Genomic DNA, 27,974 nt, shown 5'->3' with positions numbered 1-27,974 from the left:
TTTACAAAGCCCAATTCACAGACATGTGAATGAGTTTTACCCATGTGATGATTTGACAAAAGGGACTTACACCTCTCTCTCTCTCTTTGGCAGGAAGTGGGGTGTTTTGCATAATAGTTCATGCACCTAGCACCACTATTTTTAACTTTAGCCATGTGATGATAAGATATGAAAGTGGGTTGCTTTTGTTTATCTACAAGAGCTGATTTATTCAGTAAGAGTCCCATTCTGTGTCTAGCCATGTGATTGAACAAAAAGCCAAATAATGTAAAACAGCCTTACACCATGGCAGATAAAGAGGTATGGTCACATCATCAAGAAAAAGCCTTAGTGTTTGAAAAAGTTATAAATAGTGCCATTGTTGTCATGAGGCAGACTATTGACATCCCTATTTGTAATTACAATTTACTAATCTAATGTCTTTATTTTAACAAAACTATTATAATGTCATTTATGAATCAAATAGATATCATCATCATTGACAAACAAAAAGTAGCGAAGAAACTACTACCAAAACGTACGAACAAAATAACATACATAAATAAACAAAACCAAGATAAGAGAGCCTAGTGCTAATTTGGGCAGTAGGCAACTTAATTCCGCCTTCTCCTGATAAACAATACTGTTTTCCCATACAATTAATTTGGGTAATGGAGGTCTAAATCCCCGTGACCCGCCTAATTTAATTCCAAAGGTTTTGTATTTTCATGTAAATTTTGGTATACACCCAGAAAGACCAATTAATTATATTGGATTCTCAAGTACAAGTATAATTTAACTTGATTATCAGTGAACAAGATATGTAAGTAGTAATAGACTAAATAGTAAAGGGAACCAAGATCCAGTATAGGATATTTTCAGCAAGGGGTAAGAAAACAAGATCATAAAAGAACTGGACAAAGAAACTGCAACTATATTTCAAGATTAACCAGTTAAACATCACCTTTTGAGTCTTTAATTTCTTTAATAACCCTACTTTGGGATCACTCCTACACCAACACAGTTATTTTATTTTATTTTTTTTTAGTATTTTCTTCAGCAGTATCCTAAAGCCATCATCCATACCAAGACAGTTTTTGGTTTCTTTTAATTTTCTAATACAGTTTTCTAATACAGTGTGTGATTGTTCCAATCAAGAGAACCAACCCTTGAACTATGCCCGTCTTGCAAAGTCCTCAGCTGTTCAGAAAAACCATGAAAAATAGAGTACAGGATGGAGAGGTGGCACCAGAAAAATCAAATCTAATGCCTAGATCATGAGAAATGTGACAATTTGCAATAAATACATTTCATTTCACTCCAAATAAAGAATATAATACTCTTAGTTCTAATATTTGTTTTCTAAAATATAGGCCAACTATACAAGCCATAATCCTTCATAGTAGTTCACTTTATGCATTATATCAGTATAATAAAATCTTCAATGATACATGCCTCATTCAACCTTGCACTTCACCACTAAACTGGACTTTGTTCTCTTCCAAACTAAAAAAAACGTAAAAGAAACTACCAACTTTATCAGAACTTAAATGGGATATAAAAATGCATGTTGTGTTGCATTTAAACCCATGTTTTTCTTTAAGTTTTTCTTTTTCCACACAAAATGCAGTTAAAGAAACTGACAGAAGCCCAATTTCTTTTTCCACACAAAATGCAAGGATCCTCTTCCTGTAAGCTTCTTTGGCTGGAGAGCATGGTGTTGGGCTTTCCTTTCTTACCATCCCACCGTTGAGCATGTAATGTGCAAAATCAAAATCCATTGCAGATCGGTTAGGAATAAACCTATCCAGCTGCCATCCCAAAAGAACAAGATTAGTGTGAATTTCCAATAAAACCTATATATATATATATATAAAGGCAAAATGACAGGAAAAAATCAGCCATAGAGTTTAAAACCCAGGAGCAAGATTAGTGTGAAGCCTATTGCGATGACAAAAGAAGGCAGGCAAAGATATTAAAAAAAAAATTAAATAAATAAAGAGAGTATATTTTGAAATGTAATATTTTCTTTATATGGAACACAAAAACAAAACCTGAAACTATCGTTACTGTCTTCTACAACTATTTTGGTTCCTTTCGAGTAAAAATTCTTTGTAATCCAAGACAATAGGACATATGATAATATTACATTATTATCTATTTTCCTCACTTAGAAACCTAACAACTGGAGAAATGAAAATGCTTACCGGTTCACCTTATAGCCTGTTGGCTTATGGTTTGAATTATAAACCCACTGGTCAAGGTTCGAGACTGGTATATATAGAGAGGAAGCTATATGAGAAGTCACAGATGTTAGATTGTGAATCTTTTGGTCATTCAACCCAATCTTGCTCTTCTAAGCCCACTACTAAGCATACACAAAAATGGAGAATGAAGGAGGACGGCTAGACCTAATTCGAATTAGTGGGAGGAAGTTATAAGGGGAAAAGGGAGAAGTGTTGTGGATCCCCCCAATGAGGAATTGTGAAAGGAAAGCCCTAAAATGGCTATACCTATTGCTTCATTATCAAATATATTTGAATTCACTTCTTCTTTTGATGTGTCTTTGATCACAATCTCATTGCACCTCTCTCAAGAGATTATGGGACCTATTGATTATTTAAACTTTATTGGGTCTATTTCTCTGAATAAAGAAAGAACTACGTAAATCCAAATTTATACAAATAGAAACAAAAACATATTGAGTGTGTTTTCCCTGAATCCTCATGTTGAATCCCATGGAAATCCAAACCAAGAAACCTACAGGACTATGACTTAAAAAATTATCTAATGATGTCAAAAATTCTAGTCGTGCAGAATCTATACAAGTTGAACAAATAAACCCTAAATTCCTGAAAACTCATATTCGTAGACAATAAACCATCCAAATATGCTAAAGAAACCCTTACGTAAAAAAAAATCAAAATCCAAGAAATTAATGGGAACATCAACCACAAAAATCTAAAGATATTGCAAACAACACTAGATATCGTCTAAAAAAAAGAAACATTCAAATAGTAGACGAAGAAACCGTAGTTCACAGTAAATCCAAAAGTCCAACAAATTCACGAAGACAAACAAAAGAAAGAAAATCAAAAGGAATTCGATACAAAAGCTAAAAGAATTTAAACTTTTCTCGTTTTCTTGAATTCATTGCAACGAAACAGAAAGCCGAAAATATCAATTGGTTGGCGAACATACATAAACACACACAAGCAGATGGAAACACATACTTTTTCGCACAAATTTTGCCTTCGAAGTTTCTGATCGGAGAGAGGGAATCGCGACATTTTTGTGTCCAATTCCTGAATCCAAAATTGATGTTTTAGGAACAGCATATATATATATATATATATATATATAGGGATCAAAATTGTATAAAAACAGAGTAGAAATCCTAGCAAAACGATGAACAAGACTAGAGAGAGAGAGAGAGAGAGCAAGAGAGCGTTGATGAATGAGTTGGGTTTAAGAGAAAATTAGCAAAACCTCCACATATCAACATGTACGAAGAACGTGAGAACTTGCATTAACTCATTAAACAACATATCAACAACTTCTCCTCCACAACAATCAATCAAAACCTCCACATACGATGATCCCATACTCCCATGCTTTCAACATTTTAAAACAAGAAAAAAAAAAAATGGCCTCCACATGGGCCGATGTAGCAATAAGGTAATAAAGTTCAAGATACACCATAAAATTGGTCACTTAAAGGCATGTGACCCCCCCCGAGTATGAGTATAAAAAGCATTACAAATGTGCAATCATAAAAGATTTTTATCGAACATAAAGACCATATAACTTACAAATTTGATGTACTTGATAGCCATGCAATCGACGCTCCCGTTGTTATCTCTTCCCAGCCCCTAGCGGGAAGACTACATTTGAAGTACATGCAAATCAATTAAACAAAATATAAAACCAAAATATTGTACAAGTGGAGATGGTTAAATGAAAAAACTCAAAAATAAGGGACATATGAGCAAACAACTTTTTTATTAGGCGCTAGTAACCAAAAGCAAGACTCTAAACAAAATAAATAAATAAATGGGGTAACAGTAGTCAACTAAGATTATAGCAAAATCCTTTTTATTATTGTTTATTTATTTTTTTATTCTATCAAACATGATTGGACAATTTGGACAACAAAAAATCAGAAGGAAGCCCAAAAATCTATTTGAAACAATTTTTCCCAGAAATACATACTTCCCTTTGAAAAATCAATAAAAAAGAAATTCTCAAACAATTTGCATGAAACCAAGTCCATTGGAAGCTTAAACACACAATTTTTCTTCTATCAATTTAAATCAATAAATTTTCTTACCGATTAAATAAGGTTTGAAGGAAAAGATAGGAAAAATTCTGCTTACAAAACAAGGATCACAGCATGTTAAGATTAACTTCAAAAATCCATACTAATTTCAAAATCCAATCAATTTGAGCCAAAACAAAAACCTGTAAACTCATTAATAATAGCTGATATCACATAATTTGAAGTGATTATTGTCAATTATGCTCGTGAGTTTGAAACGTATTCGTTCACGTGATCTTTTGGACATTTAATAGAGAAACAAACAAGTCTTTTTCTTTGTCATTGTATAAAAAAGAACAAGTGATAAATACCAAAAAGTGCCATACATACCTCATCGGTTCGCAACACAACAAATTGGTCTCTGCTGGTTATATGTGACAACACCTCACTTCAGGGACGGATATAAGTCCAAAATCCTTAATAAAGTAGTCCCCAAAGGCTCTAGACATTGCCAATCTGGGGCATTCCTCATTCGGCAGCCAAATTTTATGCACCACAGGCTTGTCGTTTAAACTGAACACTCTTCCTTTGTACTGATTTATCCATTCAGCCTCATCTGTCAAACAATGTTGATAATGTAAACACAATGTTCATATAATTTTTGAGACACAAAGAAAGTGAGGAAGAGAGAGACTCACGAGGTAAATTGTGGTTGAAATAACAGTCATAATGCAGTAGGGGAGCTCCAAGGAATTAATAGTGAGGAAACAAGTCATAATGACTTTAATATGATGTTATTTTCCTAGCCTTCCGTAAGCATGTAACATGTAAGCCCGTCCATTGTCACATAATCCCATAACCTCCTTGCTTTCACGACCCTCCAGCTGCCAGAAAACTCACACACCTATGATTTTTAAATAACACTCCACATGAGACTCATACGAGGACCCAGGAAAATAATTTCAATACCAAAATAAACCACCAGACGAATAATACAGATTCAACTTAGAATAAGTTACATCATACTTAGAAATGTTTTCTAAATAAGTTAGAAATACTATCACAACATAGTTATACTAATGCAGTAGGGGAGCTCCAAGGAATTAATAGTAATTACAAAATAATTCCATATTTAAGGCCTTAACACCTTACAAAATAACTCCACTAGAATTAGCAATTATATAACTATTCTATCCAAGTATAGGAGCCTTGCACTTTCGACGATTATGACCATTCTCGCCGCATCGCGAACAGTGTAACGACCTTACATTTTGAAATTGTGATTCGATTCGTTTAATACGAGGTCGTCCAGGGGGACGTGTTACCGCAGGAGGCCTAAGATGGGAAGCACCTTCACCGTCAGCAGCAGCAACAGCAGCTGCATTTGGCATATCATGCATGGGGACAGAAGACATGAGATGTTCACATAGTTTTTGTTGTGTTTCAACCCTAAACCATGGATCAACCATCTCATAAATATTTAAAGATAATTCATGGATGGCATAGCATGCATGCGAACAAGGAATCCCACTTATGGTCCACTTCAAACAACTACAAGAATTTTCACTGCCAAATACCACCCTGAATGGTTTTCTGTCTCGATCATATATTGTACACTCAGTAGGCGAAACACGCATCGACTGAAAACCAAGAGCTAACTCTTGCTCTTTTTTTATTTTCTCCTCAATACAATCCCCAACCGGGATAGTCCACTTCTGAACGTCCAAACTCTTTTGGTATAAAAATTTGCTGAGTCTTTGCATGTGTGTATCCATCAACCTTGTGATTGAAAAAACCCTCTCTTCTTTCACCCATGCATTGAAGGACTCTGCTTGATTGGTGTATAATTTATCCCAACGCTTGGAAGTAAACATAGCATTTGACCAATGTTCAGGTGAATTCGCCAAAACCCAATCGCATAACTCCCCTCGAAATACCCGCATGGCAGCCAATGCATTCTTATACTCATCTACAGTTCGAGCATATGCAATTTTATCGAGTAATTTTTTCGCATGCTCTTTACCCGAAGCCCTCAATCCTAAACTTTGTCTCCCAAGAATGGATGTAGAAAAATTCGCCGTTAGGTGACGAAGACACCATGAGTGGTACTGGGAGCCAAAAATATCTCTAATACAACTTATTAGGCTCGGATGCCTGTCGGTTAAGATTGTCACAATGCGACCATCTAGAATCTCTTTCACCTTGCTCAAGAACCAATGCCAATCATCATCATTCTCAGAAGAAATAACAGCATACGCCAAAGGCCACAAGCCATCATTCGCATCGAACCCCGTTGCACCAAGCATTGTTCCTTTATAATTGCCACTCAAGTGGCAAGCATCGATTGCTAACATGGGCCTGCAATAGTTGATGAAACCTTGTATGGAGCACCCATAAGCTACAAACACTCGCTTAAATCTTCTATCATCCGTGCACTCCCACGATGTAATTGTCCCAGGAATATATTCTGCTATTCGTTCACACAACCACGGGACTAAAATATAGCTATCCTTGGGATTTCCCTCAATGATATGACGTGCACACTCCTTAGCTCTCCACGATTGCATGTAAGTCATTTAAGCAGAAAATTCACCGTTTATGTCTGTGGAAATAGTCTTGGGGGTGCATTTAGGATTGTCCCTAACCTTGTTCACAATAGCTCGACCCATTTCCTTCGACCAAAAAATGGCTTTATAATCTGAAATGTCTTGAGCAGTGTGAGTGTGAACATTATTAAACCGCTTGATTCTCACTATATCACCACTTCCTTCACAACCAGCTGATAATTTCCATGGACAATTATTAACCTCGCACACAACTCTATAATATTTTCTGCTATTGTCCAAGTACTTGAACCGAAAATGATTACGAAGACCAAACAAAACGAGTGCATCTTTGAAATCATTTGGGCTGTCAAAAAGCTGATCCACGCAAAGAATGTCATCAATGTGTCGGAAAGAATCCCGATGCGCATTTATCGGAGGAAATGAAGACGTTGACGCAACACTTTGTAGAAGACCAATTGGCGATGTGGCTTCAACAAATTGTCTACAAGTGGATAAAAAGGTATATTAAAAATCACATAACCTATGCAGCGCATACATCAATGTATTACTTTAAATATATGTGTCTTACCTCTCACTATGATCAGTAGGAATTGTGCATGATGCAATTACAGGCTCTGCATCTTCCATATACACATTTAGCATGGGACCACTCACTAGAAGCATCACTCTAAATCCAGATTCTCCAGTCATCCTCAAAAGTTCATTCTTGTTAGATTCGGTGGTATAATATATGACTTTACCACTCATGTTTGAAGATGAACGTTGTTGTAACTCATTTATAAATGATTCGTATGTTGTTGTTGTTGTTATCATAAAAGGGTCTGTGACACCGCCGATGTATATAATTTCCCCATTCTCATTTTTGTCAATTTTCCCATCAAATCGACAATAGCATATAATTTGTCTCTCATCCATTTGTCCAACTGCTTCGAAAATTGACTCATTAGTTTTAAAAAAAAAACTAAATATGAAGTTCAAAAAAAAATGAAATATAAAACAATTAAATATCATAATTATATAATGTAATTTAGAGATCTATTTACACCGAAACACTACTAATTCCCTCAATAGGGATAGGCGGTGTCAAGATTAAACTTTTCCTAAACACACACTACAGACCTTTTTCAAATCAAAATACAACCACAAAATCAATGCCATTGATTACTAGATAATTGTATCACTATGTGTACAACAAACATATATACAAGATGAGGGAGATTATGAGATGAATAGAGAGTTAAATGGGACAATATAGATTGAAAATAAAAAATTGAGAGTTAAATAGAGAGAGAGCAGAGTGTTGAATATTTTTCACACACAAAAATTATATGTGTAAGTCTTGAAAATGGGGGAGACAAGTACAAGGGAATGTTGGAATAATAAATTAATACTAAATACATTTTTTTGATAAATTAATGCTAAATACATATATTAAAAAAGCCTCATTTATAGAGTTTGCTAGCTTTTGCATCAATTCTATCATGTGCGTAGATGCCTAAAGACATATTACACAGAGGTATACTCTACATGCCATTTGAGAAAGAGGCAACAATCTTGAATAATTCTTGATCTAAATTGAGTTATAATAATTAATTATACATAAAAACTAATTGGACTACCTATGTGTTGGTGGCTTTGAATTTTAACTCCTAAATTCCTACGTTCTGCTGAGGATTTAGTCTGCAGTCATCAAAGAGCCTTGAATATATAGCTTGAATACAGATATAGCTAATTTAGTCTGACTCTTTTTGTAGGAAGATACAGATATAGCTGATTTTACATAGATATTATTTTCTAACGGAGTGAATTGATACTACTCATAGCTATCGACCAATATTGTGGTGTGTATTGGTTGTAACTGACAATGTGAATTTAAAATTTCAAATGGATATAACCATGGTCAGTATTAATGGTTTTAACTAAATTTTGATATTTCCATTAAAATGGTATCTCTCTTTGATTTTGGATCATGTGTGTGGTTATTAAATTATGTGTTGATTTGTAAGGTTGCTTTCAGATTTGGACAAAAATAAAATGAAAGTCTTGATAGTTTGTTGATGTAATGAGCTTAAAATTTTAAAATTATATGCTTTGAATATATATCTATATCAGTCCATGGCAACTACTGCTTAATGATAAATAAGCCGTGAAACTACTTTGATCATATGGAGCTTATTAGTTGCATCATGATTACTACTAGTTTTGTGTATGTGTTCCATTATGTACTAGTTAATGTGTGGTATTTAGGCTTATGGCCAGTGTGTGTGTGTTAAAATCATGTATAAACATACATATATATGACAAAGTCGTGTTATGTTTAAATATTTCAGCCTAACTCTTGTAAAAATTAGAACAAATTCATGTTGGTTTGGATGACTCCTAAAGGTTTTTTTTTTTGGAAGATTAAACAAGTATTATTATACCATTTCTCTCATTCCTTCTCTTTCTCCTTCCAAATCGAGGTACGTTAGGGTTTTTTCTCCCCTAATGGCACACGTGTTCTATGGACCTGTATTAGAGTATAGTTCACACTATGATTCTTAAGATTGATGTGCTTATTGACGGTCCAGTGCTGTTTCAATCTCCTCCTAACAGCACTTAACATAATCATAAACTAGATTTAGCTCAGCCATTTTGTCTTGAAGTTTTTCCTCAGTCTCATTGGGAAGCTATTCATGTAGTGGCTGAAATATGTTTGTTTTTTTATGATCCAAACACACTCAAACAAACAAGAACAGTGACCAATAGCTAGCCGCAGAAGTTACAATAGGTGTAGCTAGCCTATGACAAGTGTGTTTGTGTTAAAATCTAGGTCATACAATTCTTTTTAACAGGTGTAAATCTAGCTCCCATTCTCACGATTTGTTTGTAATTTAATTTTGTTGCTTTTGCGCTCTATCTACCACTTTATGCGACTTAGTATAAAACCAAATATAAATATTAACTTACTGAATTTTTCTGTTACTATCAAATACCATTAAAGCAAAATTACAAAATTAGACCCTCCCTCACAAGAAACAAAATTTTAAGAATTTATTAATCACTCTAATCGATTGTAATAGGCTGCCAACATAGTTAATTGAGAGTCGATAATTCAAAGAGCATTTCATTTTATTTTTGTCCAAAGCTGAAAGCAACCTTACAAATCAACACATAATTTCATAATCACACACATGATCCAAAATCAAAGAGAGATACCATTTTAATGGAAATATAAAAAAATAAGATGTTTGGATACAATTGAAAATCAAAAAATAAAAGTACATGAAGCACCAGATTTAAAATTAGATTCCTCATAAGTACAAATAATTCTTTGAGACTACGCTTTCATGAGTACAAATAATTCTTTGGGAGCCCCGAGAATTAGTGGGGTAAAACCATGTATATCTCGATTGCGAGAAAAATATATAATGCAGCTAAAAGAGCATAGGCAGATTTAATAAAGCAATCCCCACAAAAATCTATAAACTCTACCATGTTTGAAGGCTTTTCTCTTAAAAAAGACTTTAGTAGTACTAAACTTATCTGTTTCCCATTGAAAACTTTAAATCACCCATTAGCTATTTTGATTTTGATTTTGATTTTGATTCCTTTCCTAGTGCAAAGACATGTAGTATCCGTATTCACCTTCACATAAAGGTGGTGTCTTTGGTTTGATTGTAGTGCCAGAGTTTTGGACCAAAAAAATCATATCCACCTCAAAGAGAGAGAGAGAGCTCTCTCATGTAGCCTTTTCAAAACAGAGCAAAATACAAAGAAATATTGTCAGTGTTCCCTCAACCTCTTCACTCCTCATTTATGAAACCTGTCTTTCTTTATTTATTTGACATCAAAGCTCTATCAAGTGAAATTCTCAACTCAACTCACAATATTATATATATATATATATATATATATATATATATATATATAAAATATGTTTTTGGAGTAAGTGTTGTGATTCTGTACACAATAGGAGATTATTTATTATCTATTATTAGAAAATCGAACAGATAAAATGAGAAACTTTGGGAATACCCCCCCTAAGGTAGTGTGTTTAATTGTGGCATTCATATTAAGTCATCAATTTAATATGTATGTTCCACAATATATTTATATATATGTACGGGTGTAGAATATATTAGATAAAAAAGTAGTGTTACTCTTCAATTTATACAAAAAGTAGTGTTACTCTTCAATTTAGTTCTAACTTCTATTTCTACTTTGATTCCAAATAATGCAAAGAGGTGTCATATTCTGATCTGGTATAGAGAATGCTACTCAAAACCTAATTCTCAGAAAGCTTAATTTCTCTATTAAGCTCTCCTCTTCGCACTTCTTCAGCTCTCACGGCTGTTGGGGAAGTTCTTGAAAAATCGGCAAACTCTCTCTCATCTCCCAGAGAAATGCTGCCCAGAATTGACGAGAGTGGCAGGTTTTGCAGCCCCAGAGCCGCCAGAGAGATCACCTTCTATGTCCCCCTCTTACCAATTTTTGTTTTTCTGTGTGTGTATATATATAGAAAGTTCGGGCTATTTGTTTTCGTTCTTTGATGGGTTGAAAATTGCTTGAATTTCAATGTCAGGATAATTATTTATGCGGCGTGTTTGGAGGGTTATGACCCAATTCGGCTATTCAAGAAGAGAATCAACGCCCGAAGAGGTATTAGTATTACCAATGCTATGTCTTGTTTTATGACAATATGTTTATCTTTTTGGGTTTTTCTGCATCCCTTTTGATAAAACTGAATAAGTACTTAATTTATTTATTTATTATTATTTATATAACTGGTGTTTAGATAACTACCTACTGCTTTATATTTTCTCTTTTTCATCTCGTTAGAAACTAAATAACTTCCAAAGCATCAGTCTTGGACAGAATTTTGATCGAAATTTACTTCTTTCTTTCATTCTCTCTTTCTTTTCCCGTAAATACAATTTAGACGTAAAGGTCATATAACAGTTTTCCCATTATTGTTCGTGTCTTGTATTTTCAACTGAATTTGGGCTTAGGTATAAAGCAGCTTGCACTCTTCACCGGTTGGGGGGGGGGGGGGGGGGGGGCGCGGGGGGAACTTGTAAGCATATCTAGAAATTTGTTGTTTAAAACCATTCAAATTTCATGAACAGATGGTAAAGAAATCTTTTCCATTTCTGGTCATTGCATGGCAATATCTTAGACTAAATTTTTTAATCGTTTAAAAATGTTAACATATTCAATCAGTCTACTAAAAAGAATTATTTATCTAATTTATTTAAATGTTGGTAATTATCAGACACCAAGGCCATCACTGACATGCTCTAAAATGCTATGTTTCCCTAGTGAAAACATTTACCAAAGACTTCCAACCTTGTAAGCTAAGGCACAAATCATAGCATAACCATGAAGATTTGTTACTTCATCTCTGAGTCACAGTCCAAAGATCCAAACAGAGTAGCTTCTTCCCTTTTGTTTTATATTGAGAACTAAAATCTTTATTAGTGATTCTTAACACCCAAGATATTAATCATGAAATTATTATAAAGCATTTTCATTTAATTGAACCAAACTCAAATTTTATATTTAATTACATTTCAACCACTAAACCACAACAAATATAGTATGTATGAAAAACTTGTTTTTTATTTAATATTGTAGAACCAATACTAGTAATCTTAAACAATTCTTTTACTAAGCAAATGCAAATGGGAATGTAGATTTCACAAACATTTGATAACAAGTGTCCCTACCCAAAGACTATCACATGCATGCCTCTTTACAGTTTACATTTATTGATTGTATCATAAGGTCTCCAGAGCAAATGACTTATGAAGATAGGATTTAAGCTTGTTACCTTGGCACAAGCTAGTTAGCTAACTAGTGAAATCCAACAAAAAGCCTGTAGGCACCACACGTACTGCCACTTGCTTCCACATGGTCCTAGTAAATTTAAAGAACATGAATTATTTGGATTTAGGGACATTGAATCTCTACTATACACAGGTAGGCATTAACAGTACAATGTTTAAGTTTTAAGATCAGATTAATGTTCTATAAAAAAAAATTCAGCAGGTAACAAAGGACATGCATGGAAATTTGTTTTTTATCCTGTTTAATTATGTTTTCTTCAGTAAATTCCGAGTATTTTAAGTATGAAAACCCATGCTAGTGGAAAGATTGTAGGATAACATTTGGGATTTCAGTTCAGTCAACGTATAAAGAAAGCATGAACTCTTCAAAAACAAGCAAACCTAATTACAAAAGAAGAAGAAGAAAAATAAAAAATAAAAAATAAAAAATAAAAAAAACATTTGATTAATTAAGTATCTACTTTATGAAAATTTTGCCTTTGTTGGTGGGATAAAACTGAGTTTTAAAAATTAATTTTGTCACGCACAAGAGAGCAACATTTTGTTACGCACATTTCAAACATATACAACAAACAGAGCAACAACAATCTTGATTGCAGAATAGAAATTATATATATATGATTGCATAATAGAAATTATAAGAGGAGAATATATATAAACATAACCTACATGAAAATCAGACATCCAATTGGAAAAAAAAAAAATTATAACACTAAATCAGGACCATAATCATCTAAAAAATAAACGTGTGTGTGTTAAGAGGGAGAGAGTACTTACCATATTACTAGAACAACAATAAATGAATGGCAGAAGTGGAGAAGTGCTTCGCTGGGTTACAGAGAGGGCGCACCAACGACGGTTAGACGTGGAGAAGTGCTTTGCTGTTACAGAGGGGGAAAGAGAGAGGGCTTGAATGAGGGTTAGGGCTCAACGGCTACGCTTCAATCCTGTTATAGAGATGGGGGGAGAGAGAGAGAGGGCTCTTAAGGGCTCTTCACGAATGAGATGAGGGAGGGTTAGGGTTCCATGTTCGGTGATGCTGTGTTTGCCTGGGCTTGCTTCGCTGGATTTGTGACGCACGACTGTGTATTTTAGGGCAACAATGCTTTAGAGTTGAGTGACTAAATTAAACGGGGGCAATAAGGTAAATGTGCTGGAATAGTGAGAAGGGCATTTTAGGCACCACAAGTTTTAAACAGTAATAATTCATGTGCCATGTCATCAATTTAGTCAACCTCATTTTTAAGAAATATGAGACTTTGACTCAGCCTCTTGGTAAATATGAAACCCTAACCCCATTTATATGTAATAATCCCTAATTTTAAGGTAAAAATAACTTGAAATTTTATCTTTTCTTTTATCTTACGGAATCCCACCACCTCTTCCTCTGGTTCACTTTTTTTCCTTCCTTCCCAAATGGCAACAACTCTTTCGTTGTACTACTTTTTTTATTTTTGTTCTTCTTGTGTTGTTTTAGAATGGCATCATAGCTACAAGAGGGAAAGCGATGCTACCCACTCTGCCGCATTCTTCCCTCCAAAAATTCCCGTTCCATTCTTCCCTCCAAAAATTCCCGTTCCACCATCAGGGCCCAGAAAGCAGCATAATTTTGTTTCGAGGTTGCGTTTCATTGCAACACTAGTATATGGTTCAAAACGCCTTATTCCATCCAGCGTGAATCCCGGTGGAGTGTTATTTGTAGCGACTGCAAATATTGGGTGGTCCTGAACAAGAGGTTAAAGAGTCCCCTATTGCAACAATGTTGGAACCTGCTTTCAATAGTATGCATTGGTGGTCTCTGCTACCGGATTGACCAGTGCAGTGCGGGGTGGAACTAGAAATTCGGTATTAAAGTGGATAAATTATATTTTTTTTAAGGACGTCGTATTAAAGAGGATAAATTATATTTTTTTCAAATGAATAATGACGCAAGACAATAAGCCGAAAAATAGAACTCTAATAATAGTAGAATAATAACATTTAATAATTTAAAAAATAATTATTTAAAAAAAAATGAAAACATAAAATACCGACCTTAAGAGTACTTTTAGCAACAAATTTAATTACCAAACTTTGAAGAGAGAAAAAAAAAAAAAAAATTAGTTTGAATAAAGGAATGCAACTTTTTTATTTTAAGAGAATATAAAAAAAGAAGAAGAAGAAAAGTAAGAATGAAAAGAAAGGAAAAATTAAAGATATTTAAAAAAAAAAAAAAAAAAAAAAATTATAGGCCTATTCGCAATAAAAACTAACTGGCCCAAGGGTAAATAATTATTTTAGGGGGCATTTGTGTAATAAAAATTAATGGTTGTTTTCTAGAAAAAAAAATTTTATTTTAGGGGGCCATTTTGAAAACTTTTATAAATCATAAACCAATTTGTAATTAAAACTAATGAGCTAGCATGGGTCGGACTGCTGCTCCTCCCCAGAGTACAAAGTATATGACCATTTTTGAGCTAATATTTTCGGTTGGTTAGCTTACAAATGTCCCATTGTTTCTACTAAAGACATGTAAGTACCAATTATTGCAGAAATGGAGACAGGATGTAAGGTAAGGAAGCAATAATTATTTTTTTAGTAATTTTAGGAGGAGCAAATGTAATATTTTATAAGTATAATACTGAAAATAAACAAATTATAAGAATATATTACTAAAAAAAAAAAAAAATCATAAAATCGATGTTGTGAGACTTAGAAGAGCTTCAAACATGAGATATCCAAACAAAAAAAACATGGGACAGAGAGCTACAATTAATAATGGTGTTGATTATAAAGGTGGTTATGGTGTAATCGATGGGTTGGAAAAATTAAAAATGTGAAATAATAGAGATCAGACATGTTGGCTAGAAATGAAGTACACATGTATGCCGGTGGTGTAAAAATAATGTACTGGTTGTGATTGAGCATGCCATCAATTTCTTGGTTGAAGATTGAATTTGTTCTTCTGCTGTTGAAGGGTCATATATTCATGGCAGATTAAAAAGGAACATGAAGTAGTCAAAAAAAGTAAAAAATGCCAAAGAGAGAGAGACAAAATAAGAATTCACAAATGGTGAGAGAGAGAGAGAGATATATATATATATATATATATATATATGTGCAAAGTGTTTCAGTATTTAGTATTTCAGTATTTATTTATTAATTGATATAAATTCTATAAAACTCAAAATTACCTAATAAAATTAAAATTAACTTAAATTAACAAAATATAAAAATAGTTTAATTCCAATTACAAAATCCCACATTGGTTTTAAGTAAAAAGGATTACATGAAAGTCTCTTATAAAAGTATAGAGCTAAATAAATAATAATCACACCTTCTTGGCCTTTTGGCTAAGATTAAGTGTAGTACTAAATTTTTTTTGGTCAGCCTTTTGGCTAATCTTTCTTGGTCTTTTGGCTAAGATCAAGTGTAGTACTACTTTCTTGGCCTTTGTGCAAAGAGTTTTCAGTATTTATTTATTAATTAATATAAATTATATAAAACTCAAAATTACCTAATAAAATTTAAATTAATTCAAATTAACAAAATATAAAAAGGGTTTAATTCACAATAAAGAGCTCTCATTAATTATTATATCCCACGATAAATATAATAGTATTTTAGTATTTAAATTACCTAATAAAATTAAAATTAATTCAAATTAACAAAATATAAAAAGAGTTTAATTCAAATTACAAAGTCCCATATTGGTTTAAAGTAAAAAAAGATTACATGAAAGCCTCTTATAAAATTATAAAGCTAAAGAAATAATATTCACACCTTCTCAGCTTTTTGGCTAAGATCAAGTGTACCCTTATTAAAAGATGCTCATTAGTGAAGAAGAGACAACTAAAAGATTGTATTTCTTTCAAATATCTCAACAAAAACTAGACTCCAATAATTCAAGCCTACAATTTTCTCAGGATCGTTGGAATAAAATCTGAAAAAGTAGATATTTTGTTTAAAATATTGTTCTGTTATATATGGCGTAGTCTCGTACCTAACGCAGTTAACTAACTAAGATCTTTGGGAAAAATCTGTGGACAAAAAATTCACCATATTTGATATATACATACAAGAAAACAATTTACTTGAAACATGTTTTCAATCCATTTGCCGCACAACCAGAATCCTGTAGTTATTATTATTTAAATAGAACTTCTCTTTGCTGAAAATTATTGGGTCGGCCTTTTGGCTAACCTTTCTTGGTCTTTTGGCTAAGATCAAGTTCAATATTTCAGTATTTATTTATTAATTGATATAAATTCTATAAAACTCAAAATTACCTAATAAAATTAAAATTAACTCAAATTAACAAAATATAAAAATAGTTTAATTCAAATTACAAAGTCCCACATTCGTTTTAAGTAAAAAAGATTACATGAAAGCTTCTTATAAAACTATAGAGTTAAAGAAATAATAATCACACCTTTTCAGCTTTTTGGCTAAGATCAAGTGTAATACTAAATTTTTTTGGGTCGGCCTTTTGGCTAACCTTTCTTGGTCTTTTGGCTAAGATCAAGTGTAATACTATTTTCTTGACCTTTGTGCAAAGAGTTTCAGTATTTATTTATTAATTGATATAAATTCTATAAAACTCAAAATTACCTAATAAAATTCAAATTAACAAAATATAAAAAGAGTTTAATTCACAATAAAGAGCTCTCATTAATTATTATATCCCACGATATATAGAATAGTATTTCAGTATTTAAATTACCTAATAAAATTAAAATTAATTCAAATTAACAAAATATAAAAAGAGTTTAATTCAAATTACAAAGTCCTACATTGGTTTTAAGTAAAAAAGATTACATAAAAGCCTCTTATAAAACTATAGAGTTAAAGAAATAATAATCACACCTTCTCGGCCTTTTGGTTAAGATCAAGTGTAGTATTAAATTTTTTTGGGTCGGCCTTTTGGCTAACTTTTCTTGGTTTTTTGGCTAAGATCAAGTGTAGTACTACTTTCTCGGCCTTTATGCAAAGAGTTTCAGTATTTATTTATTAATTGATATAAAATCTACGTAATAAAATTTAAATTAACGTATTTATCTATTAATTATTGTGAATTTTTTAATAAAAGAAAATCTAATTAGACAAAAATTATTAATATAAAAAATATTTATTAATTGATATATAAAATAAAATAATTTTTATAAAACTCTACCACAAATAAGCTTTTATTATGAGTTTCTTAATAAAATTAAATCTAATTAGACAAGGATATATTTAAAGAAAATAAAATAATTTCTATAAAACTCTATTACAAATTACTTATTTTATTTTCAATAAAACTCTATCAATAAAAATATATTTAAAGAGATTCTATAAAACTCTAACACAAATTACCTATTTATCTATTTATTATAAGTTTTTTAATAAATGGAAACCTAATTAGACAAGAATTATTAAAATAAAAAATATTTATTAATTGATAGAAAAAGAGTTTTTAAAAGAGTTTATATTAAACTTTAACACAAATTACCTATTTATTTATTTATTTATTATAAGTTTTTAATAAAATAAAATCTAACAAGACAAGAATTCTTATTATAAAAAATATTTTTTAATTGATATAAAAAATAAAATAATTTTTCTAAACCTCTAACACAATTTACCTTTTATTATGAGTTTTTTTTTTTTTTAATAATAAAAGATAATCTAATTAGACAGGAATTATTAAAATATAAAAATATTTATTAATTCATATAAAAAGAGTTTTAAAAATATTTTCTATAACACTCTAACACGTATTACATATTACAATTGTTTAATAAAAGAAAATCTAATTTTCAGAGTAAAATACAGAAGCTCTACCAAAGTATTTCAGAATTTATATATTTATATAAAAAATATTTATTAATTGATATAAAAAGCGTTTTTATCTATACTACTATTAAATATTCAAAGAGTTTCAGTATTTAAGTATCTATTTATATTAAAATATATTTATTAATTGATATAAAAGTGTTTTTCTAAATAAAAAAAAAAAAAAACTCTATCAAACTCCAAAATCTATCTAATAAAATTTAAATTAACCTATTTATCTTTTTATTATTATAAATTTTTTAATAAAAGAAAATCTAATTACACAAGAATTATTAATATAAAAAATATTTATTAATTGATATATAAAATAAAATATTTTTTCTAAAATACCACAAATTAACTTCTATTACGAGTTTCTTAATAAAATTAAATCTAATTACACAAGGATATATTTAAAGAAAATAAAATTTTTAATGTGTAAAAAGTTTCAGTATTTATTAATTTATATAAAGAGTATTTATTAACTTATATGAAAAGCGTTTTTATATATAAAAAAATAAATAGACGAAAAAAATACTCTATAAAACTCTAAAATCTACCTAATAAAATTAAAATTAACCTATTTATCTATTTATTATTATGAATTTTTTAATAAAAGTAAATCTAAAGTTTTAGTATTTATTTATTTATTTTAAAAATATTCATTAAATGTTTAAAGAGTTTCAGTATTTATGAATTTATATAAAAAAATATTTATTAATTGGTATGAAAAGAGTTTATATATATATATATATATATAAACTCTATAAAACTTTAAAATATTCCTAATAAAATTCAAATTAACCTATTTATTATTATGAATTTTTTAATAAAAGAAAATCTAATTTTCGCAGTAAAATACAGAAACTCTGCCAAGTTGTTTCAGTATTTATATATTTATATATAAAAAGTATTTATTAATTGAAATAAAAAAAAAAAGTTTTTATCTATACTATTATTAAATATGCAATGAGTTTCAGTATTTAAGTATCTATTTATATAAAAAAAATATTTATTAATTGATATGCAAAGAGTTTATTTGGAAAATAAAAAAAAGTCTATCAAACTCTAAAATCTATTTGATAAAATTTAAATTAACCTATTTATCTATTTACTATTTTGAATTTTTTAATAAAAGAAAATCTAATTAGACAAAAAATATTTATTAATTGATATATTATAAAATAATTTTTCTAAAACTCTACCACAAATTAACTTTTATTATGACTTTCTTAATAAAATTAAATCTAATTAGACAATGATATACTTAAAGAAAATAAAATAATTTATATAAAACTCTATCACAAATTACATATTTTATTTTTAATAAAACTCTATCACATTAGATAAAGATATAATATTTAAAGAGTTTCTATTAAATTCTAACACAAATTACATATTTATATATTTATTAAGAGTTTTTTAATAAAAGGAAATCTAATTAGACAAATATTATTAATATAAAATATTATTTATTAATTGATCTAAAAAGTGGTTTTAAAAGAGTTTCTATAAAACTCTATTATTTATCTATTTATTATGAGTTTTTTAATAAAATGAAATTTAATTAGATAAGAATTATTAATATCAAAAATATTCATTTAGAATTATTAATATAAAAACTATTTATTAATTGATATAAAAAGTGTTTTTAAAAGAGTTTCTATTAAACTCTAAAACAAATTACCTATTTATTTATTTATTATAATTTTTTAATAAATGAAAATCTATTTAGACTAGAATTATTAATGTAAAAAATATTTTTTAATTGATGTAAAAAATAAAATAGTTTTTCCTAAAAAAAATTTAGAATTCTAGAAATTCAGTGGGGGCATAGATCAAGAATTACAAAGCTTTGCCAAAAAGTTTCAGTATTTATTTATTTATATAAAAAAAATATTTATTAATTGATATAAAAATAGTTTTTATCTATAAAATAGAGAAGCTATGGCAAAAAAGAGTTTTATTATTAAATGTGCAAAGAGTTTCAGTATTTCAGAACTTATTTATTTATATAAAAAAATATTTATTGATTCATATGAAAAGAGTTATTTTTTTTTTATTTTTTAAAAAGAACTTTATAAAACTCTAAAATCTATTTAATAAAATTCAAATTAATCTATTTATCTATTTATTATTATGAATTTTTAAATAAAATAAAATCTAATTAGACAAGAATTATTAATATAAAAATATTTATTAATTGATATATAAAACAAAATAATTGTTTTCTAAAACTCTACTACAAATTAGCTTTTATTATGAGTTTCTTAATAAAATGAAATCTAATTAGATAAGGATATATTTAAAGAAAATAAAATAATTTCTATTAAACTCTATCACAAATTACATATTTTAGTTTTATTTTTCTTAATAAAATTAAATCTAATTAGAGAAAGAAATATTCAAAGAAAATAAAATAATTTCTATAAAACTCTATCACAAATTACATAGTTTATTTTGAATAAAACTCTATCACATTAGACAAAGGTGTATTTAAAGAGTTTCTATAAAACTCTAACACAAATTACCTATTTATCTATTATATTTAAAGAAAATAAAATATTTTTTAAAAAAAAGTTTATATAAAACTCTAATAGAAATTACCTATTTTTGTATTTATTATGAGTTTTTTAATAAAAGAAAATATAATAACTGGATAAGAATTATTAATATTAAAAATGTTTAACAATTGATATAAAAAATAAAATAATTTTTCTAAAACTCTACCTCAAATTACCTTTTAGTATGAGTTTTTTAATAAAAGAAAATAAAAACAAGCTATATATGGATATATTTAAAGAAAATATATAATGATATAATAATACATATAAATAAAGTATAAGTGTAAAGATTTTAGCATTTCAGTATTTATTTTTTAATATAAAAAAATTATTAATTAATTTTAAAATAGAACTGTATCACATATAACCTATGTATTTATCTATTTATTATAATTTTTTTAATAAAAAAAATCCAATTAGATAAGGATATATATAAATAAAATAAAATAATTTCTATAAAATAATTAAAAAATATATGAAAAGAAAAATTCCATAAATTACAAAACATTCATCACGTGCATCGCACGTGCCTTTTACTAGTATATATTAAAGGGTGAGGAAAATAATTGTGAGTGAGTGAATTAGAGAATTAAAAAGAATGTGTGTTAGTTAGCTTTAAGTGTGCAATGCTGTATGACGTTTCTAACAAAGTAACAAGCCTGGTGTTAGATAAAACTGCATGTGAACTATATAGTAGCAAAAGCTTAGCTGGGTTTTTTTTTTTAAGTTTATTTAATTTAATCTTTAAAAACAGAAAAATCTAGGGCAAGTTTATATCTTGAGAGCATTTTTGTCATATCATTATAGAGTATATCAAACACTTCAAATAATTACAAGGTTAATTTTGTAATCTAATTGAACAAAACGGTAATAATGATACTTCACCTTAAATATTTAAGGTCAGTCCAGTAGAAATCTACGACTTCTATCAACCTTGGGGAATATTAGAGTAATTTTTTAGCTAGTTTGAAATGTATGATATCTTAACAATTGTGTTAGATAGAAGTGCCTGCAAGGTTCATTTTTGTTTGAAAGAGAGATTGATGGGCTTTTCATGTGTTAAAATTGATTGGAAGTCCCTGGTTCTTACTTAACAGCTACTTGAGCTCTTCTTCTACAAATTTGCAATGCCAATGAGTGAGCTAAGAATGCATACAAAGCATAAAATGGTTTGAAATTTCTTGCACAGTTTACTGGTTTTTCAAAAAATATTGAAAACATAATCTAAAACGACATAATTTTTCTTGTTTTTGAATTTTTGTAGCAAAATGACAAATCAAAGGCACTATAAATTAATTTCACATCTTCCTTTCTTTCTCATGAATAACACAAAAACCTATTGGCATATGAAAACCACAAATTTTTTTTTATTTTTTTATTTTATATATATATATATATATATATATATATATATATATATATATATATATATATTTGGTGTGGAACAGTTATAGGCACAAATAGAAGAACTATGAGGATCAAATTGGGCATATTGGCCTAACCAAGTTTTAAAAAGATAACAAACTTAGAAGTTCAATTGAATGATTTTATCAATATTACTTCATTCTGATCCATTAAATTCTCATTTTTCTTCCGAAGCTGAAACCTAGTGGCTAATTTCCTGCATCATATTTGCATCGGCAAAATGCACACTATATGACAATAAATCATTAACCAATAAGTTTTAGTCTTCTTTTCCGTAAATGAAAGCAAAAACTTAACTTCCACAATATTACATAAATTTGAGACTTGAAATGTTAGTGTAAAACACGATCTTATGGTTGAGCAAAGACTGTGGCTACCGAAAAATAAAAAAGACTTGAGCACCCAATTCAATAACCATCCACATCCAGGTTGGTTCTACTTACATTCTTATGGAAATTTTTAGTGGTCTACCATTGAGTTTGGTTCTTGATAATTCTTTTCACCTTTCATTACTAGTTGGGCTGGCCAAACATGTCTCACACAGACATTTTATCATTTTATGGATGGATGGATGAGACCAATGCCAAAAAAATTCCGGAGAACCAATCTGGACCACCCGATCAAGAAAAATCAGTGTATCAAATCAAATAAGTATTAATCAATGAATATAGTAATATTGTTTCTTGAACGTACGTCTACTTAGGCTAGCTATTTCATACATAAACAATTCGCTCTCTCTCTCTCTCCCTCCTCTCCTATAAGTAGGAAAAAAAAAAAAAAAAAAAAGAGCCTAAATTTCAAAAATTTTAGGCTGGGTTTGGGTTAGACCGGATTAGCTCACCCAAATTGCACCCCGACCTTTCACGTTCATGATTCACTGGTTCTTTATTATGTCACATAATGAACCCAGGTTGCACTTTTATAAGCAAACCCCACTCACTCTTTTATGCTGATTTCCGGATTACTTTTAAGTTTGTAACTTATGATCTCTCTCCATTTCAATATTTATTAAAATTTCATTTCAGTAAAAAGTCCTAAGTAATGCTTCTCAATAAATAAGTGGTATTTAAATTATTCACCCATTGCTGACACTGAAGGTAAAATCTATCAAAACTAAAAATAAATAATAATAATAATTTAACATGATAGAATAGGACAAATAAAATAGATGATTTTTGTTTATTTTCAAGCATCCCCAAAACCGTGAAATAAAAAAGAAACAACCCAAATATATATATATATATATATATATATATATATATATACACACACACACACTAATTCAGTATGTGCAAGAGGTTTAAAGAGATACTGATGGGCTTTCCATGATTCTTGTTTGAAAAATATTTTAGACTAAGATTTTCTCATGATTGAAATCTGGACTGACACAAAATATAAATGGGAGCAGAAAATTTCCACAAGATCGACTACTTTTGGCACCACACATGAAAGTGGAAGACTAAGGAAGTTAAGACTTTCTTAAAAAGGAAAGAGCTTTTGGCACTAAAAAAACATAAAAGTGGAAGACTAGAAGTTAGACTTTCTTGAAAAGGAAAGCACTAGCTTTTGCCACTAAAATTAGAAGTGGAAGAAGTCTCTAATCACTCGTAAGATTAACGCTAGGGACTAAAAATAAAAGTGGAAATCTCTAGCTGCAAAGATTTTCTGTGCATGCGTTAATCTTAGATCAAGTCTCTAGCCATCCACTAACATTTCTAAGACTTTTGAGGGAGATGCTACAATCAAAATATGAGCTCTTATCTGAACCAAAGTAGATTACATGCTAATTAACCCCTATTCCACGTAGCAAATTTGAAATTTTGTCGCGAAGTGACAAATGAGAGCCACTATAAATATCACATCTTCTTTCCTTTCTCATGCATAACACATAATAAACCTATTGTAGTTGTGATCGTGGATAGATCCATGAGACAAGCTAACATTCTTCTTCTTCTACTCATGTTTCTCACAGCAGAAACTATTGATATCATCTCCTGCATTGAAAACTTAAAAGGAACTCGTTTTGATAGTGAGAAGCAAGCCCTTTTGAGGTTCAAACAGGATCTTATTGATCCAACAAACCTGCTCTCCTCTTGGGGTGGTGAAGGGGACTGCTGCAAATAGGTTGGAGTTGTCTGTGACAACTTAACTGGTAATGTCAAGGAGTTCCACCTTCAAAATCCACTCACGGATTGCACAAATTATGCTGATTGTGACGCATATGTGAGGTCCAGGCTGGGTGGTAAGGTAAACCCTACCTTACTCAAACTGAAGCAACTGAGTCACTTTGACCTGAGCAACAACGATTTCAGGGGAATTCCAATTCCAAGCTTCATTAGTTCCTTTGGGAGCTTAAGATATCTTAACCTCTCCTATGCAGGGTTTGGGGGAGTAATCCCTCATCAACTCGGGAACCTCTCAAGTTTGAGATATCTTGATCTTCCTGGAGATTTCGAGGGACTAGTTCCTCATCAACAGGGAAATCTTTCAAGTTTGTGTTATCTCAAACACCGTGGTGGTTTTGTTGAGAATCTCCAATGGCTTAATGGTCATTCCTTGTTGAAGCATGTTGACTTGAGTTATGTCAACCTTACCAAAGCATCTAACTGGCTTCAGGTGACAAATATGCTCCCTTCTTTGGTAGTTTTACGATTGTCTGGTTGCGGTCTTGTTCACTTTCCTGCTCTACCTGTCGTTAATTTTACTTCTCTTGCAACCCTTGATCTTTCCTTCAATTCCTTTCAATCTTCAATCCTCGATTGGTTGTTTATTAGTCTCAATGGCCTCGATACTCTTAATCTTCAATTCTGTGGTTTTCATGGGCCAATTCCAAGTGGTCTTCGAAACATGACTGTTCTTAGGAATCTAGTTCTGTCCTATAATTCGTTCAGTTCTACCATACCTGACTGGCTGTATAGTTTTAGCCATCTTGAATACCTTGACTTGTCGTTCTGTGACTTTCAAAGTGTGATCGCTAGTGCAATTGGAAACCTGACTTCTGTAGCTATGCTTGACTTCTCATTTAACAAGCTTGTGGGAAAATTACCTAGACCTTTTGAAAATCTTTGCAACTTGAAAGAAATCGTTTTATCAGGTACTAGCATTGGTGGCAGTGTATCAGAAGTTTTCAATATTTTCTCCAAATGCATTTTAGGTGGATTGAAAACTCTTGATTTATCAGGGACTCGACTTTCTGGCAATTTTCATGATGCTACTCAGCAACTCACGCAATCTAAAAATATGGCAGCCCTCGTGCTTTCTAGTTGTCTTCTTTTCAATTACATTCCAGTATCTTTGGAGGGATTATCGACCTTGCAATATTTAGATATTAATAATAATTCTCTTTCTGGTCACATTCCAGCGTCATTAGGAGAATTGTCATCCTTGAAATATTTAGATTTTGCTGATAATAACTTCAGCGGACCTGTTCCTGAAAGTCTTGGACAACTTGCAAAGCTAGAAGTATTTTGGATGTCTGGAAATTCATTACAAGGTGTTATATCTGAAGTTCACTTTGCCAACCTCACAAGACTTAGAGAATTCAGTTGTACCGAAAATCATTTGGTCTTGCAAGTGGATCCAACTTGGGTTCCTCAATTTCACCTTGATATGCTAACATTAGGATCAGGCCAATTGGGTCCAAAATTCCCCCCGTGGCTTTGTTCACAAAAGAATTTAGCAGTTTTAGATATATCCAATAATGGGATTTCAGATGTCATTCCTAATTGGTTTTGGAACTTATCTTCCAAGGTTTATTTTTTAAATCTCTCTCGCAATCATTTCTATGGTGAGATTGTCGATATGCCTTTAGTTTTTTCTATTTCTACAATAGTTGATCTAAGTCCTAACCATTTCAGAGGTAGATTACCCCATGTATCCTAAAATTCAATTACGTTGGATCTTTCTAGCAATTCATCTTCAGGTATTTCCCACTTCCTGTGCTACAAGATTGATCAAGAGAAATTCCATCTTCTGAATCTCGAGGGAAATATTTTATCAAGAGAAATTCCCGATTGTTGGATGAGTTGGCTATGGCTTGAATTCCTAAATTTAGGAAACAACAATCTAACAGGAAAAATTCCAAACTCCATGGGATCTCTAAGTCACCTCAAATAATTGCATTTGCGTAACAATAGCCTTTTTGGAGAACTACCTTTGTCATTACAAAAATGTGCAGAGTTAACGGCTATAGACTTAGGTGAAAATGAATTTTCAGGAAGCATACCAACATGGATAAGAGAAAGACCTGGGAATCTCAAGATCCTTATCCTACGGTGTCAAATAAGTTGCACGACAACATTCCAGAAGAACTTTGTGCACTCATTTCACTTCAAATCTTGGACATTGCACATAACAATTTATGGGGAAGCATTCCACGATGTTTCATGAATCTAAGTGGCATGTACGTAGAGCAGAAATCAAGTGACCAGATGTTATATGGCTCTAATGCTACCGTTGCCTACTTCTTTAAAGGTATTTTGGAGAATGCCGTACTGGTGATGAAAGGAAAAGTGCTTGGATATAGCACCATCCTTCAACTCGTAACGAGTATGGACCTTTCAGACAACATTTTATCAGGAGAGATTCCCAAGGAATTGACACTTCTTCTTGGGCTTCTATCTTTAAATTTGTCACATAATAGGTTGACGAGAAGGATTCCTGAGAATATAGGTTCTATGGGACTATTAGAGTCCACTGACCAGTAAGCACTCAGTTCCAAAGTCTTAATGCATCTTGTTTTGTTGGCAATAATCTTTGTGGGCCTCCACTTGTTCGGTGTAAATGATGCAACACCTACTGCTAGAAATGGAGGCGGTAATGAAGGCAAGGGAGGCAATGGACCTGAAGTGGATTGGTTGGGTTTTATGTAAGCATGGCACTTGGTTTTACTATGGGCTTTTGGGGTGTATTTGGTCTTGTACTGTTCAAAAGGTAACGGAGATTGGTATGCTGTGAGTTGATGGATAGCCTATGGCATAAATTCTGTGTTCTTATAGGTATCTATAAATAGATGATGTTATTTTAATTGAGTGGTGATCATCATTCAATTGTAGACTAAGCTGAAATTTTATTCTGCAAAAGTGTAATATATTGAAGCAAATTCCAATTAAACAACAAGAAGAGTATGCATACAAGAAAAATGATACTTATTCACCCAAATAATAATAATAATAATAAAATTAACCAAGGTTTTGTTGGAAATGATCTTCAAAGAATGTGCCCAAATATATATATATATATATATATATATATATATATATATATATTTCTTTTCAAAGAATTACCTAGTTTGGGTTTGCAAACTTGCTCTTGCTGCCTCCGCATACTACATGTGGGCCGAACGCAACAAACGCGCCTCGAGAGAAACTCCTCCATCAATGCTGTAATCTGAAAGACTCGGCTGGTCAAGGATTGGGATCTTCCCCAATCTGTTTTATTCACAATTATATGGAACCCTAGGCCTCTTAATAATCGACAGAGTAATGCCTATCCCTAAATCCTAATTTCACTTTGCTCTATTTATAATTTGGTTTTTGATACAATTTAGGTAACCAAAAAT

At 30.8% G+C, this 27,974-nt stretch overlaps 1 protein-coding gene and 1 long non-coding RNA gene across 2 annotated transcripts; one reads left to right on the top strand and one right to left on the bottom strand.

The window, feature by feature from the left end:
• Positions 1-2,718: 2,718 nt before the first annotated feature.
• LOC132303245 (uncharacterized) lies at positions 2,719-13,567 on the bottom strand. The gene is made up of 6 exons (XR_009481154.1): positions 13,410-13,567; positions 12,617-12,702; positions 4,936-5,141; positions 4,628-4,853; positions 3,792-3,863; positions 2,719-3,284 (listed from the first exon to the last, which is right to left on the bottom strand). It is a non-coding gene; the product is annotated as an uncharacterized LOC132303245 (long non-coding RNA).
• A 273-nt stretch (positions 13,568-13,840) lies between these two features.
• On the top strand, positions 13,841-26,296 carry LOC132304966 (receptor-like protein EIX1). Its single transcript, XM_059802660.1, has 4 exons — positions 13,841-13,907; positions 14,110-14,306; positions 14,415-14,477; positions 24,539-26,296. The coding sequence occupies exons 1-4, from the start codon at positions 13,841-13,843 to the stop codon at positions 26,294-26,296; spliced, it is 2,085 nt and encodes a 694-aa protein (XP_059658643.1).
• Positions 26,297-27,974: the final 1,678 nt, after the last annotated feature.

Source organism: Cornus florida, unplaced genomic scaffold, assembly GCF_030987335.1.
Source record: "Cornus florida cultivar Cherokee Brave unplaced genomic scaffold, ASM3098733v1 CherokeeBrave_3.0.0_Hap2_Chr04, whole genome shotgun sequence".
Taxonomy (NCBI): domain Eukaryota; kingdom Viridiplantae; phylum Streptophyta; class Magnoliopsida; order Cornales; family Cornaceae; genus Cornus; species Cornus florida.
This window is presented reverse-complemented; position numbering and strand designations above follow the sequence as displayed.

Coding starts and splice junctions, on each gene's coding strand:
- LOC132304966 (XM_059802660.1), top strand. CDS start 13,841: ATGTGCCATGTCATCAATTTAGTCAACCTCATTTTTAAGAAATATGAG. Junction 13,908..14,109: donor GACTTTGACTCAGCCTCTTG/GTAAATATGAAA, acceptor GTGTTGTTTTAG/AATGGCATCATAGCTACAAG. Junction 14,307..14,414: donor AACGCCTTATTCCATCCAGC/GTGAATCCCGGT, acceptor TGCTTTCAATAG/TATGCATTGGTGGTCTCTGC.